The sequence below is a fragment of the Patella vulgata genome, chromosome 3 (genome assembly GCF_932274485.2).
Source record: "Patella vulgata chromosome 3, xgPatVulg1.2, whole genome shotgun sequence".
NCBI lineage: Eukaryota > Metazoa > Mollusca > Gastropoda > Patellidae > Patella > Patella vulgata.
Genome location: NC_065881.2, coordinates 67044003 through 67059429, shown reverse-complemented (window position 1 = coordinate 67059429; position 15427 = coordinate 67044003). Strand labels below are relative to the sequence as shown.

The 15427-nt window shown below is 34.5% G+C and overlaps 2 protein-coding genes across 35 annotated transcripts in view; one reads left to right on the top strand and one right to left on the bottom strand.

Moving 5' to 3' along the window:
* Positions 1-2025: 2025 nt before the first annotated feature.
* Positions 2026-11010, bottom strand: LOC126816060 (uncharacterized). Of its 5 annotated transcripts, none has more exons than XM_050542213.2 (7): positions 10719-11010; positions 9302-9719; positions 8793-8924; positions 8030-8081; positions 6265-6385; positions 4548-4712; positions 2026-3039 (listed from the first exon to the last, which is right to left on the bottom strand). In XM_050542213.2, the coding sequence occupies exons 2-7, from the start codon at positions 9651-9653 to the stop codon at positions 2839-2841; spliced, it is 1023 nt and encodes a 340-aa protein (XP_050398170.1). In that variant the 5' UTR covers positions 9654-9719; positions 10719-11010; the 3' UTR covers positions 2026-2838. The 5 variants fall into 5 exon arrangements, with proteins under 5 accessions (XP_050398170.1, XP_050398171.1, XP_050398169.1 ...); XM_050542214.2 differs by having other exon boundaries at positions 10714-10789; XM_050542212.2 differs by lacking the exon at positions 10719-11010 and adding an exon at positions 10501-10653.
* Positions 11011-11033: 23 nt separating this feature from the next.
* Positions 11034-15427, top strand: part of LOC126816055 (uncharacterized) — a 62541-nt gene continuing 58147 nt past the window's right edge. For 19 of the 30 annotated variants that reach the window (XR_007678207.2, XR_007678208.2, XR_007678200.2 and 16 more), the window contains exons 1-2: positions 11104-11242; positions 14668-15394. Coding sequence is in view for 21 of the 30 variants with exons in the window: in XM_050542177.2 (XP_050398134.1) it covers positions 14677-15394 (718 nt within the window). In the remaining 9 variants the exon portion in view is untranslated. Of the gene's footprint in view, positions 11243-14667; positions 15395-15427 lie in introns of all 30 variants that reach the window. The other 11 variants (XR_007678206.2, XM_050542193.2, XM_050542197.2 and 8 more) reach the window with 9 other exon arrangements.

Sequence of the window (15427 nt, the reverse complement as noted above, 5' to 3'; positions counted from 1 at the left end):
GATAAGGTCCATGGTATTTGTATTTGTCAGTGATGCGGGGGCCTGGCAAGGAACAGTGTCTAGTCATTATCGATTATGATCGGACAGAAAATCACTGTAAATGTTGGCCTACAACGTAAACGAACCCAGACGGATTCGAAATAAAGGGTATGGCGCCGCTGTCCGTGCAAAATGCCCCTCACGCTATAGCACGTACGCTTCATATGCCACAGACTCGTTTTTATTGGCCCAGTTGGGCGCCGCTGTCCGTGCAAAATGCCCCGCACTCTATAGCACGATTCTTATGCCATAGACTTGTTTTCATTGGCCCAGTTGGTGCAGAAAAGGGGAAATTAAACCAATTTCTTGCATGATGCACAGGCACTGCGGAGAGGGGCAGTGAAGGTTTTAGGGGGGCAGTCTACAGTAGGTATTTTAGAGGTATGGCAACTTTTTTTCGGGGGGAGGGGGGGGTGCAAAACCTTTTTTCAGGGACAGAAGATGAAGCTGCCCATGATGCATATGTGCTGATATAGGAATGGGGGCACAGACCACAGTCATTCCAAGTGTATACCTTTTGAAAAAATAAATTTGTGCTTTTCTAGTGTTTTTTTGCGAGACAAAATCGCCTAACAATTGTAATTTGTTACATTTGCAATTTAAACAATTCAGGCAGATATAGAAAAAGAATATGCGTAAATTTGTTCTTTAATTGTTTATTACTGGCAATAACTGTGTAGTTTGTGAGTCTTCTCCACGCATCTTGGGAGCTGCAGTGCCTCAGTGAGTAGGCTAATAAGGTGTCGGCTCAGTAATTTGGAGGTCTTGGGTTTGACAGAGAAAGTTCCTCGAAATTTCCTCTTGTCAGTGGTGCAGGACAGAGAGTTTGACAAGGACCAATGTCTAGTCATTCAGATGGGACGAAAAATGTGCAAGTAAAATAACCCATTACATAACTGTTTAATGATGTTCTTTAATTCTATTCTTCGGAATAAACCATAGCTTTTTCTTAGTCACGCCCCAATTGCAACTCTTCTGGGCAAACAAATTATATTGACCATTCCCGGGTTGGGGTATTCGCCTGTTTTTCAATTGAATAGTGACCTGTATTTGTATAAAAACACAGTCACATTGCCCAAGATTTAAAAATTACCGAGATAAAGCTTCTAAGAAACAATCATGGGTGGTCTGTTGAAGATCTGAGATCTCCTTTTGAAACACAAACTTTAAGGGGCTCCAGACAAATGAGGTTTGCTTTAAGAAGGGTTATTTTGAACTTAATTGTAATGAAAGTGGATAACTCATGCAGATTATACAATATGGGAATAATATGAATTGGTTGAAGTTTTTGTTGCATCATATGTGATAAATTTTGTAATCAATCTAATTTTTCTTAGTACAACGATTAAATAGTAGCCTATAAACATTATTCATCTAAACTTACATACTGATAAGTTCATCGAAGAAAACAATGTTCCTGGCTGGATCATAAAGACAATAATTTTACTGTAATCAGTGTAAATGAACCTATTCATTATTGTAGGTCACTATTGGTAGGTGTGGTTTTGAGCCAATAAAAATATGTTTTATCAGAATTCAGTTATAGATGAAAATTGAACCGAGCCGTTTAGTATTATATACAGATTAAAAAGGACTGGACCTAACTAGATCCCGGGGGTACTCTGCGTAAACTTGTTTGAGGTCTTCAGTCTTACAGAAGAAACAAGGACAAATTCTGTAGAAAGTCTATTTATAATTTTCAGTTTACAGTGTTGAAATGCAGCTGACAGACCCAAGAGAATAAGAACACATTCTCAATTATAGATTGTCTAATGACATAATAATATCAATGTGAACTCGTGTAAGTGCAGTTTCCATACTGCGACATTTTATGTAACTAGTGTAAGCATTTTGATATTGTTCTTTCAAACAATTCTGTTCAATATTAGCTGTAAATTGGTGAGCAATGCATAAACGTTTGATACTGGCCTGTAATTTCTGAACTGATCACAATCAAGATTTACCTTCTTAATCAAAGGACACACATTTACATCTTTAAAAACCAGTTTTATTTGTTTTATTGCATGCTGGAAGCTTATAACCAATGTACCCCATAGTTTTTCATGCAATCAATGTTAGACATACCTCCTTGTCAACCTTCTGAACAATGGGAGGCATGTTTAAAATGTTCTAAAATTCATAAACATAACTTGAAATCTTCTCAGCAATCTCAGGGCAGTTTCTGTTTACATTGGCAGTTTCTATTGTCCAATTCTTGCTCAACACTTTACTAATAACATTACTAGTGAAAAAGTACTGAGGTGTTAATGAATTCCAGCTTCTTCCATTAAATTTACAAAGTTTACGCTTACATTTGGAAAAAAATTTTATTTGAATCATTTCTTCAAGAACATTTCTCTTAATTATTTTAAATGATGCCATTATGATAATATGTAACAGAATTTACATGAATGGTAATGATTTGATAAATTAACAATACAACATATTCATTTTTTTAAAATAGAAACAAACCAATTTATAATCTTCTTACGGCCAGTTTGTATAATAAAATTTTGAGTCTGACTTCAAACTAAATGTAGCATTGCAGACACCCAATGAGTACCTATTTAAAATATAAAACACATCTATTTTGTTTTTTAAGTCTTTGGGACCCATAGGCACTAAGGACAAACGTAACTATTTCCTCCGAGATTGTAATAGCTTATTATTGTAAATATAACATACTACATTAAAAACACTAAACAGTGTTTACGAGCAGTTCAATTTACATAATAGCTCAGAATATTAATAAAAGCCTGTACAAGGAATTAAATTTTGACCCTCCTGCAAGTCTACATTTCATGTTTCTTCAAAGTTCAGATCTCCTGGATCTTGTACGGAACAACTCTTCCGACTAATTTGCCTATGTCTATTGATCATTCTTTTCAAATTACATATTTTAGGTAAAGCAGCTTCATCTTCTGTTCCTTTTACTGACATCACTCTTTCTACTACATCAGATATTGGTGTTATAAAATCATTACTAGCTTGTGCTCTTGCCTACAAAATAATATGAACCTTTGAATGTAAAGATAAAGTATTTAAATGAGCTGATCTGGTGCATTCTTTGATTAACATTGCATGATTAAATTTTGAAAAGATTATTATGTATTATGTAAGAGCTAAATATGCCTTTTGCAGATTCTGGCTTCAAACACTATACAGACTATTATTTAAACAATTAATAAACTCTCTGGGCCATTGGATGGCTTCTATTTTATGGCTTCTATTTTAAGTAGATTAGAACACTGTGGCCATTTAAGAATTAACGATATAATAGATAATCAAGACTTTATCCAGTACCGTTTCTACGGTAATAAACAAACTACATTACATTTGGTCAAAACTTCAAACACTCATAACTTTGCACAAAATAAAGTAATTTGACTGAAATTGTCAATATATTCATTAATTTCCATGATGTATTTTTGAACTATTATAACAAGAATGACCAGCTCTTTATCTAATTCTTACATAATGAACAGGGTTTTTTTTGTACGAATGTCAGTTTCATTTAGGTATATTTTTGATCCAAATCAAAAAAAATTTCAGGTCCAAATCAAAGAGGTCTAGCCATTTTAAATGTTCATTTAACCATTACAATATCAAAACCGAATGTGACTTTTTACATTCTCTTTTACCAGCAGTTGATCACAACCTTCTTGTCAGTCCATCCACAATTTATTGTGAACACTTTACAGGTCAGAGTCCTTGATAGATTGTTTTCAACTTTGAAGGGATTGTTTATTTGATCGCAAATCTTGTAAAAATCTTAAGAGTTCTCATAGGCGTATCAGTCTACCCTATTCGAGCAATCAGATTTTCAGACAGAGAGGTAAAGTGAGAAAAAAAATGAACATACGAACTTGTCCAAATTTTTGATATCACTTTTATTAAGTATTCACATTTACCTAGACCCTGTTGCACATAGCACATTTTAAAGATACATTATGGGAGATTAGATAAAGAGCTGACAGTTCTCGCTATAATAGTTAAAAACTAGATAATGTAAAGGTAATTTGTTGAAAATTTCAGTCAAATTGGTCCACTATGAACCGAGATATCAGCTTTGTAAATTTACGCCTAGCCTCGTTCATCATTACTAAAGTTAGTACGTTAAAAAGCATAGTCTCGATTATCCATAGTTTTGATTTAATTATCAATGAGCATTTGCAGCATATAGGATTCTAATCCAGTCGATATCGAAGGCTAGCCTTGACATCGAGAGTTGATTATGGTCTAGATAAGTTAATTAATGTCTAATTAATAATTTAGATAAGATTTCAGGCCTAAAGAAAGACCTGCGATAGGCAGATTTAGCTCTTGCATAATGCATGTTTAAACTTCATGCGCAACTTTATATGTATTTAAAGCAAAGGTGGCTCAGAGTTCGGGATAATCATAATATTACTGAGAAGTGAGAACACCGTTCACAAGATATGGCAGCTAGGTATAATGAGTTATTCATGACTCAAATATATGCAATTGTTTTAAGAATGAATACAAACCTCTGCAGTAATCAAAACTGATGTTAACAGGCCTGCTTTCGGATCATGACTATGTTCATGTTTTCCTCTGATAAATTGATCTCCTTTTTGTGATACAGTTGCTGCACATCTTATTTTCTTATTTCTAACAGTACATCGCCATGTTGCACATTTGTCTGCTCGTTCCTATTAAATAATTTGTTTAAAATAACTTACAGGCAAATCATCAATAAAGACATCTGATTGTTGTTTAATTGATTGAATTTATTTTGTTTACATCAAGTGTGGTTCATTGGCTAATCCCTCACATCAACAAGAATGTGATTATATAACAACTCTTCCAGATCCTAGTGTAGTAAAGACAAGTAAAATGAAATTTTGAACTATAAAAAACAAAATGAAATAGGATCTGCATTTTAATAAGATTGTAAATAATCTTATATCAAAGCATACAACTATTGTTGTAACATTAAAATACATAACACTACTTCCAGATGGTTCTAATGTGACTCAGTCATAAATGAAAAGAAATGGGGATCAATGTCTGCACCGACAGGGCTAATGAAGACGGGCATATGCCGTACAGTGTGCTATAGGCATTATTTTGGAAATACATGTACCAGTTTGCTATAGAGGGCATTTAGAAAGATAGGTTGGCAGGCAACAAAACATACGCCTACAGCAGCTAAGTCATCTGAGAAATCCACAAGGTTTGTCGCATATTTGTTGTTTTGTAGGCCATGGGAGCATTTTAAAGACACTAAAAATGGATCAAGATTAACAACCCATTAAGCAATAGGCTTTTTCATCTCATGACTATAAACACTGTGTATAAAATTTAAGTTAATCAAGCGTCATAACTCTGGCAGCTATTTTGGGCAATTCCTGAAAATCAATAAGTTTCTTCATCTCATCAAGGGCATCATATAACTCTTGCAGTTATTCTCAGAAATCTCTGAAATTCAACAGATTCCTTGTCTCATGACAAACACCTTAAGCGGCCACACAATTTTTAAAGGGATCAAGGGCAATAACTCTGGCAGTAATTATCGAAAATCAATAGGCTTCATCATCTCATGATCATAAACATTGTATAAATCTAAAGTCAATTGTGGATGCCGGACGGACAGATGGGGGTGATGACAATATACGACAACATTTCAAGAGATGAACTTACGAAAACCCAGGAAGGTTTACTATAGATAGTAACTTTACAGAAAAACATGCAAAGAATGAGGCTTAATCCCAAAATAAATAGATGAGACATATTAATTAATTGGAAATTTACCTTTTTCTTACGCATCAAGCAATTGAATTGATCATAAGAACCAAACAGAAAATGCTCACAATTGAACTTCACCAAGTTCTATCACTCTCCTTCAAGTCTACTTTAATTAAAAGCAGAGTTATTGTGTTCCAAAGTTTTGACCAACCTACTAAGTCCAAGCTGAAAATTCTCATTATCACTCTCGTCCAATTAGAATCCAAGTTATTGTGTTCCAAAGTCATAACCAAGCAAATTGTATATCTCTGCTTAGACTAAGTAGAGAATGTTCATTATTGAATTCAGTCAAGGCATCCCCCTATTAAACACTTACACCAAGTTTGAAAATTCTAGCTCAATTAAGAGTTATGGTGTCCTAAGACAGGGAGACAGACAAATTGATGAACCCATTTTAATAGTCTCCTGTTAAAAAAAGGAGGGGTTAAATAGTATCCATAGTAATATAGATTTTACTTTTACTTTTACTCTCAAATTATAACTATAACCAATATTATCCACCAGCATAGGTCTACCCTGCTGTGTGCCCATTTCAATGATAGAATAGTCAATATTATCACTTTGTCCTACATCATGCCTGAATTTATAAAAAGAATTGAAGTTAACATAAATATATTTATCTTATTGATATATATACAATTCGTGTATATGTTATTTTTCTGCTGTCTTTATTGATGATGTAGAAAGAGAGTTCCTGTTTTTTGTTGTCTTATGTACCCGTATTGCCACAACTTATATACAACAGTATGATAATTTGTTGGGTATAGCATACCATAATTTCTTGATAAGGTCTATTCTATTTGACTCACAGCACATGATAACCAGTTAGTCGCAGCGGTCAAATGCCAAAATATTCAGGCAACTGGAAATTATTAGATCAACCTTATTGTATCCAAAATAATTACCAGTTGATTAGATTTCAAACTAACAATTGACACCAATGCTGGACATAATAATTCTTTTGACTTTATTTGGGCCTTTAGGCTACTTTAATTTCTTTTGGTCAAAAACTTCCTATTTGCTGAGCTGGCTTAACTTGGTCCTCTTAATGGGTTAGAGATAATTCGGGATGTGCATTTGATGACATTAACTTCTCTGATCAACAAGATCAGAATCAATGGTCAGAATAGTTAAGCAGGCTAAACTTATAGGCATTGTGAATTTTACACTTTCATGGACAACCAGCGGTTGCCAGGCAAGATACGCCCACATTTTGCAAGAGATGGATAGAAAACAAGCTAAAAAAAAAACGTGATTTTTCGTACAATCAGTGGCCATAATCCAAGAAGTTATGGTCTGCTGCGCGAATATCAAAAGGGACTAAGATCTGGGATATAAAGATATATTTTAAGTTTCATCACAATCGGACAAAAATTGTGACCTCTAGAGGGTCCACACCCTTCGTATTACATCATTGTACACAATTTGCATAAAAGGAACGGCCATTTTGTCAGGCAGTTTCATTTCAATTTTCCCGAAATTCAAACTCAACCTTCATTATGGTGATATATTTAAACGATTTTTAAAATCTGTTTAAAGTTGTTCGTACAATCAGGGGCCATTATCCAGGAAGTTATGGTCTGATTTGTGCAAATATCCAAAGCACTTGAGATCCTTTAGATATAAACATATATTTTAAGTTTCATCATACTTTACATATTTTTACACAATTTGCGTTCAAGGAGCGCCCATTTTGGCGGGGAGTTATGGTCCGATTTTGAAGAAATTCGAACACAATCATCATCAGGGTGTAACGATGATACACTTAACGATGATACACTTGATATTACATACTTTAACACTAAATTCGAACTCAGCCGTCATAATGGTGTAACAGGGATATATCTAAACGTTATTTTAAATGAGATAAAAAGGACACATATTTCAAGTTTCATCAAAATTGGATAAAAATTGTGACCTCTAGAATGTCCACAAGCTAAAAACATGATTTTTCTTACAATCAGGGGCCATAATCCAAAAAGTTACGATCCGACTAATGCCAATATCGAAAGGAACCGAAATATCTTTGGGAGATAAACCTATATTTCAAGTTTTGTCAAAACGGGATAAAAATTGTGACCTGTAGAGTGTTCACAAACAAATTGTGGACGGACTGACGGACAGGGGCGACAACAATATATGTCCACATAAAAATGTAGGTGTATAAAAATGACAGCTGTTAGGCTATAACATCAATTTAACTATCCTGAATCAAACTTACAGTAATCCAGAAATGTTGACATTTTTGATTGAAGCTTCAGTGTTAAATGCATCTGAAATAAAATTTAATTTAAGCATAAATTGACTCCCAAAAGATTATGTTTGCCGTATGACCTATCAAAAAACAAATGAGCTTAATCAGCTCTCTTTCTTTGGTTTGCACCAGGGGTGTCAAACTCACTTCGATCAAGGGGCCACGTGAACAAAAATTTTACATCAAGTGGGCCGGAGATATACAAAAATTATAAAAACAAAGCCAAATGTCCTTGACACAGGCAATTATTTTAGACAGGTTTCCAAATTGTCAAGATATACTATTGAGCACATTATATTACATACAACTTAGATATCTATGACATACAGTACAGAAGTCAGAGTTTTACTGAAACCAGATAAAATAATAAATGATTTCCACCGCTAGATTCTAAGAAATATTGACACCTCAGTTTGCTGAAAGTTGTTCCACAGGTTATCTAAACCCTTGGCAGGCCAAATTTGGCCCGGGTGACACCCCTGGTTTGGACTATCAATATACCCAGTATTAATAATTTTGTCTATGAGAAAATGTCTACACTGTTCTTTGGCCAAGTAACTTTATTCTAAACACATTTGCAAACATTACAGCCAACATTCCAAAAAAAATGCTGTTCAAGTGCAGTAATAAGAAAATATATAAATTGTCTCATTTATGGTTTTCCAGCTATGATTAAACAATCCTATTCTAATAATACTAAAATTCTCAAAATATAGCGTACAAAATATACCTGTGCTTGTACAAGATATTTCACTTTTTGTTGGATTGTCATCATCTTCATCTTCACTAGCAGGATCTACAAACATGTGTTGTCCAGAAGAATCATCAAATTCTTGTGAATCTGCTTCTTCTGTACTGGCATCTAAAAACACAACAATAGAAGAATCAATTTACAGTAAAAATCATACAGTGAATTTAAAACCAAAGGACACATTTTTCTAATCTAAGGACCTCTTTAACTATTTTAATTGAATAAGATGTGTGATACCTTTTCCATTTTGAATTACATTGGGCCATACTACTCCATTGTCAGTTGTGTCTACTTTAAAGGTAATTACAAAAAGACTACAAGACATAAAAGCAGAAGTAAAATGAAAATGTGGATAACACATAAAAATGCTTGAAAAGTGTTAAGTGGGGACACATGGCTATTTATTTCATTCAGGTATTGGGTTTTTACAAATATTTGGTATCAGTGATAATATCTCTTAAGCTAATTGTCATTAAAAGACATCATACCAAAGTATTCATCAACATGGTCTTGTTTTAAGTTTGTTTCATCAGATCTCTTACTAATTTTTGATGGAGTTCCTTCAGGACTAACAACAGTTGAAGTCTTCTGTTTCTTTGGCTTTGAAGGATTTTCATTGCCAGGTGAAGCATGAAAACTGTTGCTGGTAAATATTAAAGACGTACTGGCTTTACTGCATTTCTCATTCAAAATATAATTGAGCTTTTTACCACAGTCAATATTTAGGTAGATATGGCCAATAACTTCTACATTATTAACGAAGGGGATATGACCATGGCATAACATCTGAATATTCTTTATCAAATTGTCCATGAAATTATTAGCTGATACAATATCCATGCTTGTAGATCTGAATTTTTTAAGGATAATCTGGGAACTGGTACAGTAATGCTTATTGTTCTGCACCTAGTAAAATAGAAATTTTTTATTGTTACAAAAATCAATACTATTGTATTGGTCAAAACCATTGGTCAATAAAATTTCAATTTTTATAAGTTGGTTATCAAAATCAAATGCAATATTTCTACCAATTTGGAAAAAGAACAGGAAGTGTTTTTTAATCTTTGTCTGAGTGGGATAAGACCGGACACAATTAATTTTTCCTTTTCCTAAAGGTCTGTTTCTAATTCAAATCTAAAAAAAATCTGTGTTTACCCCAGACACAGAAAATCTGAATGTTGCGGTAAAATTTTATGAATATAAATTATAAAGCCACAGCAAGTTTAATCAAAATCAGGTGAAAATATGAATCATGATGTCTAAAAATGTAATCACATAAATTATTGAGCATATTTTAATTGGTTACGTTAAGGGCAATAACTCTATAAATCATTTTACTGTTTATAATCAGATGATAGGCGTGGGTATTGATTTAATTTGATCACAAAAAGTTGCAATGAATGATTTGAATGATTTGAATGATTTGAAAGGAAAGCGGTGCGATGGACCGTTTAATCCGCATTTGATTACGTAACGAACTAAGCCCATGTGTCCTTTATAGTAAATATCATGGATGAATTGGTATGGCGTTTTGTCTTTTATCAGGACGTTTTCACTGTATCGGTCAACATAAACGTCCATAAAATACAAGATGCTACAGTGATCGGGGCGAGGTCTAAGATAAAAGAAATGTGGACAACAATTATCCACACATACGCACATATAACATAATTTCAACTTTACATACCGCTCTTGTGGATCGAGAGTGTAATGGTCGATTTATGTAGTCTATTTATAGAATAATGGCCGGTTTAGAGAGAGTCGTTTCGTACCACTTAATCTTAACCAATGCAAATGTTTGCATATTTAGCTTCACAAGTTTCTGAACTCAAATTAATTTGTGACACAAAATAAAACTGCAGTTTATTATTACAAAATTATAGTGATATTATTTGTGTACCGTACTATAGATAATATCCTGAAGTGAGTAGGAACAACTGATTACGACTGGATAATCGAATATAAACCCGCTGGCTCAGTCGTGGGAGAAATTATTATTAAAATCGAATCGTACATGAAATACTTTGTTTCCTATATTAATATCGGATTAATATATCTGTTTGAAGATTCCTTGTTCTTTGTTCATTTATTCAAGTTTAGTTTTATTCTTTTACCTTCGGAAAAAATTCTGTATTATCTTTTCGCAATATGCGATTCCCTTAAAAAAATAACATATCCTTAGCGCGCGCCCGCAATTTTAAGTCTCGCTTATCCGGAATTTATTTTTCTCAGTCTGAATTGTAACGGAGCTACTAGTCAAGTAAAACTCAAGCGTTTATCTGCGCGAGCTTCATGGTATCTGCAGAAATAACTGTTTATTTATAAAAAGTTATATTGATCACGCTTAGTAATAATTTCATCATTGTAAAAGTAACAAGTCTCACCAATACAAGTATCTAGCATTAAATAATTGAATTAAGCAATATATTGTAAGTATAAAGATAGATTATAGGCACTAAACGAGTCGAAAAGAAAAGATTTCAGCCATTGTACATTCATTATCACCGGCTTTTACTAGTTTTACGCCATCTTGAATAAAAATGTTTTTCACGTTTAGTCCAGTTTACTGTCTGCCACATGGATGGCAAATCGACATTTCACTTCTTCTCTAAAACTTAAAAAAGACAATCTTTTCACGTCCTAATAAGTTTTTTCAACTATATTATCATATGCAGAACACACTTGAAGAATGCATATTATATTAATATTATAGTTATCTTTGTGTGGTGTCCGAGCTATTTCAGGCCACCGTATTTGCAATACTTTTTTTCTAAAGGCCCCTTGGACAGTCTTGTTCTATGGATGCCGTATTTGATGACTATAATATACTATATAGGATAGGTGGTCTGATATGTTGTTTTAGATACAAGTAATAGAGCATTTTGTAATCTATATGTGGCGACAGCACGACAATTGAACAAAAGTTTATTTATTATTACTATTAGGTCATGACATTTATATCCATGCCATGATTATGCACAGCTGCGCAAGGCCCCAACCAGGAATTCCAATGTGTGAAATTGGGCATAAATGTAACTAGGGGAAGGAGGCAGGAAGATTTACCTAATGCTACTGCACACTTTTACTACATCATACTCATTATTGCGACACATCATCAAAAAAAATTTACCTGTCGCAAGCGACAGGTAGCTTTTCTTCATACCTGTTGGTTTCGAATCCCCGGTTGTATGTGGCAAGGAGTAGGGTTGCCTGTCCAACCTTGTGGGTTTTCTCCGGGTCCTCCGGTTTCCTCCCACTGCTAAAGACCCCTACGTGCAAGCGAATTATGTAAATAAAATCAAACCATATGTTAGTCCCGAAATGACCTAGTTTGTGTCGAGTGGACGTTAAACCCCATTTCTCTCTCTCTCTTTCATACCTGTTGCTTCAGTAAATAACCTGTCACTCTCAATTATCAAAGACCAATCACATGACACATATCCATACATGTAGGTACGTACACACACACACACACACACACACAGACACAGACACACCATCTTCAATTGTTAGGTCTTAACGTACATTGCTCCATATAAATATCGTAATATGAATCCCTTTTATTTCTTCGACATCGGAATGCCTAAAAGTTCTTGAAAGTTGGTGAATCTGATTTTTTTTATACGCCCACATTTTCATTTGGACACTCTACAGGTCACAATTCTTATCCGATTTTGACGAAACTTGAAATATAGGTTTATCTCCAAAAGATCTTGGCTGCTTTCGATATTGGCATGCATCGAATCGAAACTTCATGGATTATGGCCCCTGTTTGTAAGAAAAATCACGTTTTGAGCTTGTGGACCCTATAGAGGTCACAATTTTTATCCGATTTTGTTGAAACTTGAAATGTAAGTTTATAACCCAAAGATCTTGGTTCCTTTCGATATTCGCGCATATCGGATAGTAACTTCCTGAATTATGACCCCTGATTGTACGAAAAATCACGTTTTTAGCTTGTGGACCCTATAGTGGTCATAATTTTTATCCGATTTAAAAAAAAATGTATTATTATATCACCGTTACACCCCAAGGACGACCAAGTTCGAATTTAGTGAAAATCGGCCCAAAATTGACAGACAAAATGGCCGCCGTCCGTTCTCAAATAGCGTAAAAATACGGTATATCTAGGTTGTGGACCCTATAGAGGTCACAATTTTTATCCAATTTTGTTGAAACTTGAAATTTAAGTTTATAACCTAAAGATCTCGGTTCCTTTCGATATTCGCACATATCGGACCATAACTTCCTGAATTATCGCTCCTGATTGTACGAAAAATCACGTTTTTAGCTTGTGGACCCTATAGAGGTCATAATTTTTATCCGATTTAAAAAAACGTATTATTATATCACCATTACACCCTAAGGACAGCTGAGTTAGAATTTCGTGAAAATCGGCGCAAAATTGACAGACAAAATGGCCGCCCTTCGTTCTCAAATAGCGTAAAAATATGGTATATCAAGGTTGTGGACTCGATAGAGGTCACAATTTTTATCCGATTTTGTTGAAACTTGAAATGTAAGTTTATAACCCAAAGGGGAGTTGGGTGGCTGAATGGTTAGCGTGCGCGCTGTATCATAAAGTCTGTCATTGAGTCGACTGGCGTGGTTTCGAATCCCCGGTTGTACATGGCAAGGAGTAGGGTCGTCTGTACAACCTCGTGGGTTTTCTCCGGGTCCTCAGGTTTCCTCCCACTGCTAAAGACCCCTACGCGCAAGCGAATAATGTAAATAAAATTAAACCATATGTTAGTCCCGAAATGACCTAGTTTGTGTCGAGTGGACGTTAAACCCCATTTCTCTCTCTCTCTTTATAACCCAAAGATCTTGGTTCCTTGTGAAATTTGCGCATATCGAACCGTAACTTCCTGAATTATGGCCTCTGATTGTACGAAAAATCGCGTTTTTAGCTTGTGGACCCTATAGAGGTCATAATTTTTATCCGATTTAAAAAAAACGTATCATTATATCACCGTTACACCCTAAGGACGACTGAGTTCGAATTTCATGAAAATCGGCCCAAAACTGATAGACAAAATGGCCGCCCTTCGTTCTCAAAGAGCGTAAAAATATGGTATATCAAGGTTGTGGACCCTATGGAGGTCACAATTTTAATCCGATTTTGTTGAAAGTTGAAATGTAATTTTATAACTCAAAGATCTTGGTTCCTTTCGATATTTGGGCACGTCGGATCGTAACTTCCTGAATTATGGCCCCTGATTGTACAAAAAATCGCATTTTTAGCTTATGGACCCTATAGAGGTCATCATTTTTATCCGATTAAAAAAAACGTATTATTCTATCACCGTTACACCATAAGGACGGCTGAGTTCGAATTTCGTGAAAATCGGCCCAAAACTGACAGACAAAATGGCCGCCCTTCGTTCTCAAATAGCGTAAAAAATATGGTATATCAAGGTTGTGGATCCTATGGAGGTCACAATTTTTATCCGATTTTGTTGAAACTTGAAATGTAAGTTTACACACAAAGATCTCGGTTCCTTTCGATATTTGTGCATATCGAATTGTAATTTCCTGAATTATGGCCCTTGATTGATTGTACGAAAAATCACTTTCTTTTTAGCTTGTTCTCTATCCATCTCTCGAAAATGTGGGCATATCCTGCCTGGCAGCCGCTTGTTTCGCATTTCATCAGTTCATGGATGAATCATTGCAGCCTATAAATTAAATCATGAATGATTCATGATGATGATTACTTATACTGTACAATATATTTTCATGACACAGAAGACTCTAAATGTACATTGCTCTTTGCTGTATGATTTTATATAATGTTTCACCACCCAATTTAATATGATGAATTTATTCAAAATACATTTTCTTTTTGTTTTAGATTATCAATATGAATGAGGCAGCTGCATCAAATTTCATCAATTCCCTGGTGAGAAATCTACAAGTTCTCTGCCATAGTAATGTTGAATTCAGAAATGATATTGAAGTGGTTGGACATCTCTATCTAAAAGTTGACAAGGCAAAAAAATTCAATTATATTGTTGATGAGAAAGTGTGTAAAAATGATGCCTCTTCAACAATGTTTGTTAGTAACAGTTATCATTCAGTGAACACTGCTCAAAAAAAGAAAGATGAACAACAGGGTGAAAACACAAGTAAAAGCACATCAGAAACCGGTGAAAATACAAATAATGAACAAGCAAGATTAAATCCCCCAAAACCCGATAGTCAACCAGGCATGTCTCCGATGAGTACTGGTACCCCCGATATTTACAAAACACCAACAAAAAGAGGGTTAAGATCTCCCGATGGCGGACACGGGCGAAAGCATCCTAGACTGTCAAGTGATGGAACATCTCATCAAAGTTTCAGCTTTTCATTACAAAGAGATCGGGAGTCTCCTCTTAAAAAAGACCGATCTGGTTCATTTTCAGCGTCTCAAGATAGTTCTAGTTCTCATTCATTTAAAGATAATTTTAAAAATGACTCTGTTGAGATTGACTTAACAAACATTAAGGAGGAGGTGGACGATAAAAGTGCTATACAAGCTAGTTGTTTTTTTAGTCAAGAACAGCAGCATCAAATGTTAGAACAAAGCAGTGTACATTGTAAGTAAAATATGTGTTGTATAAGTAATAATG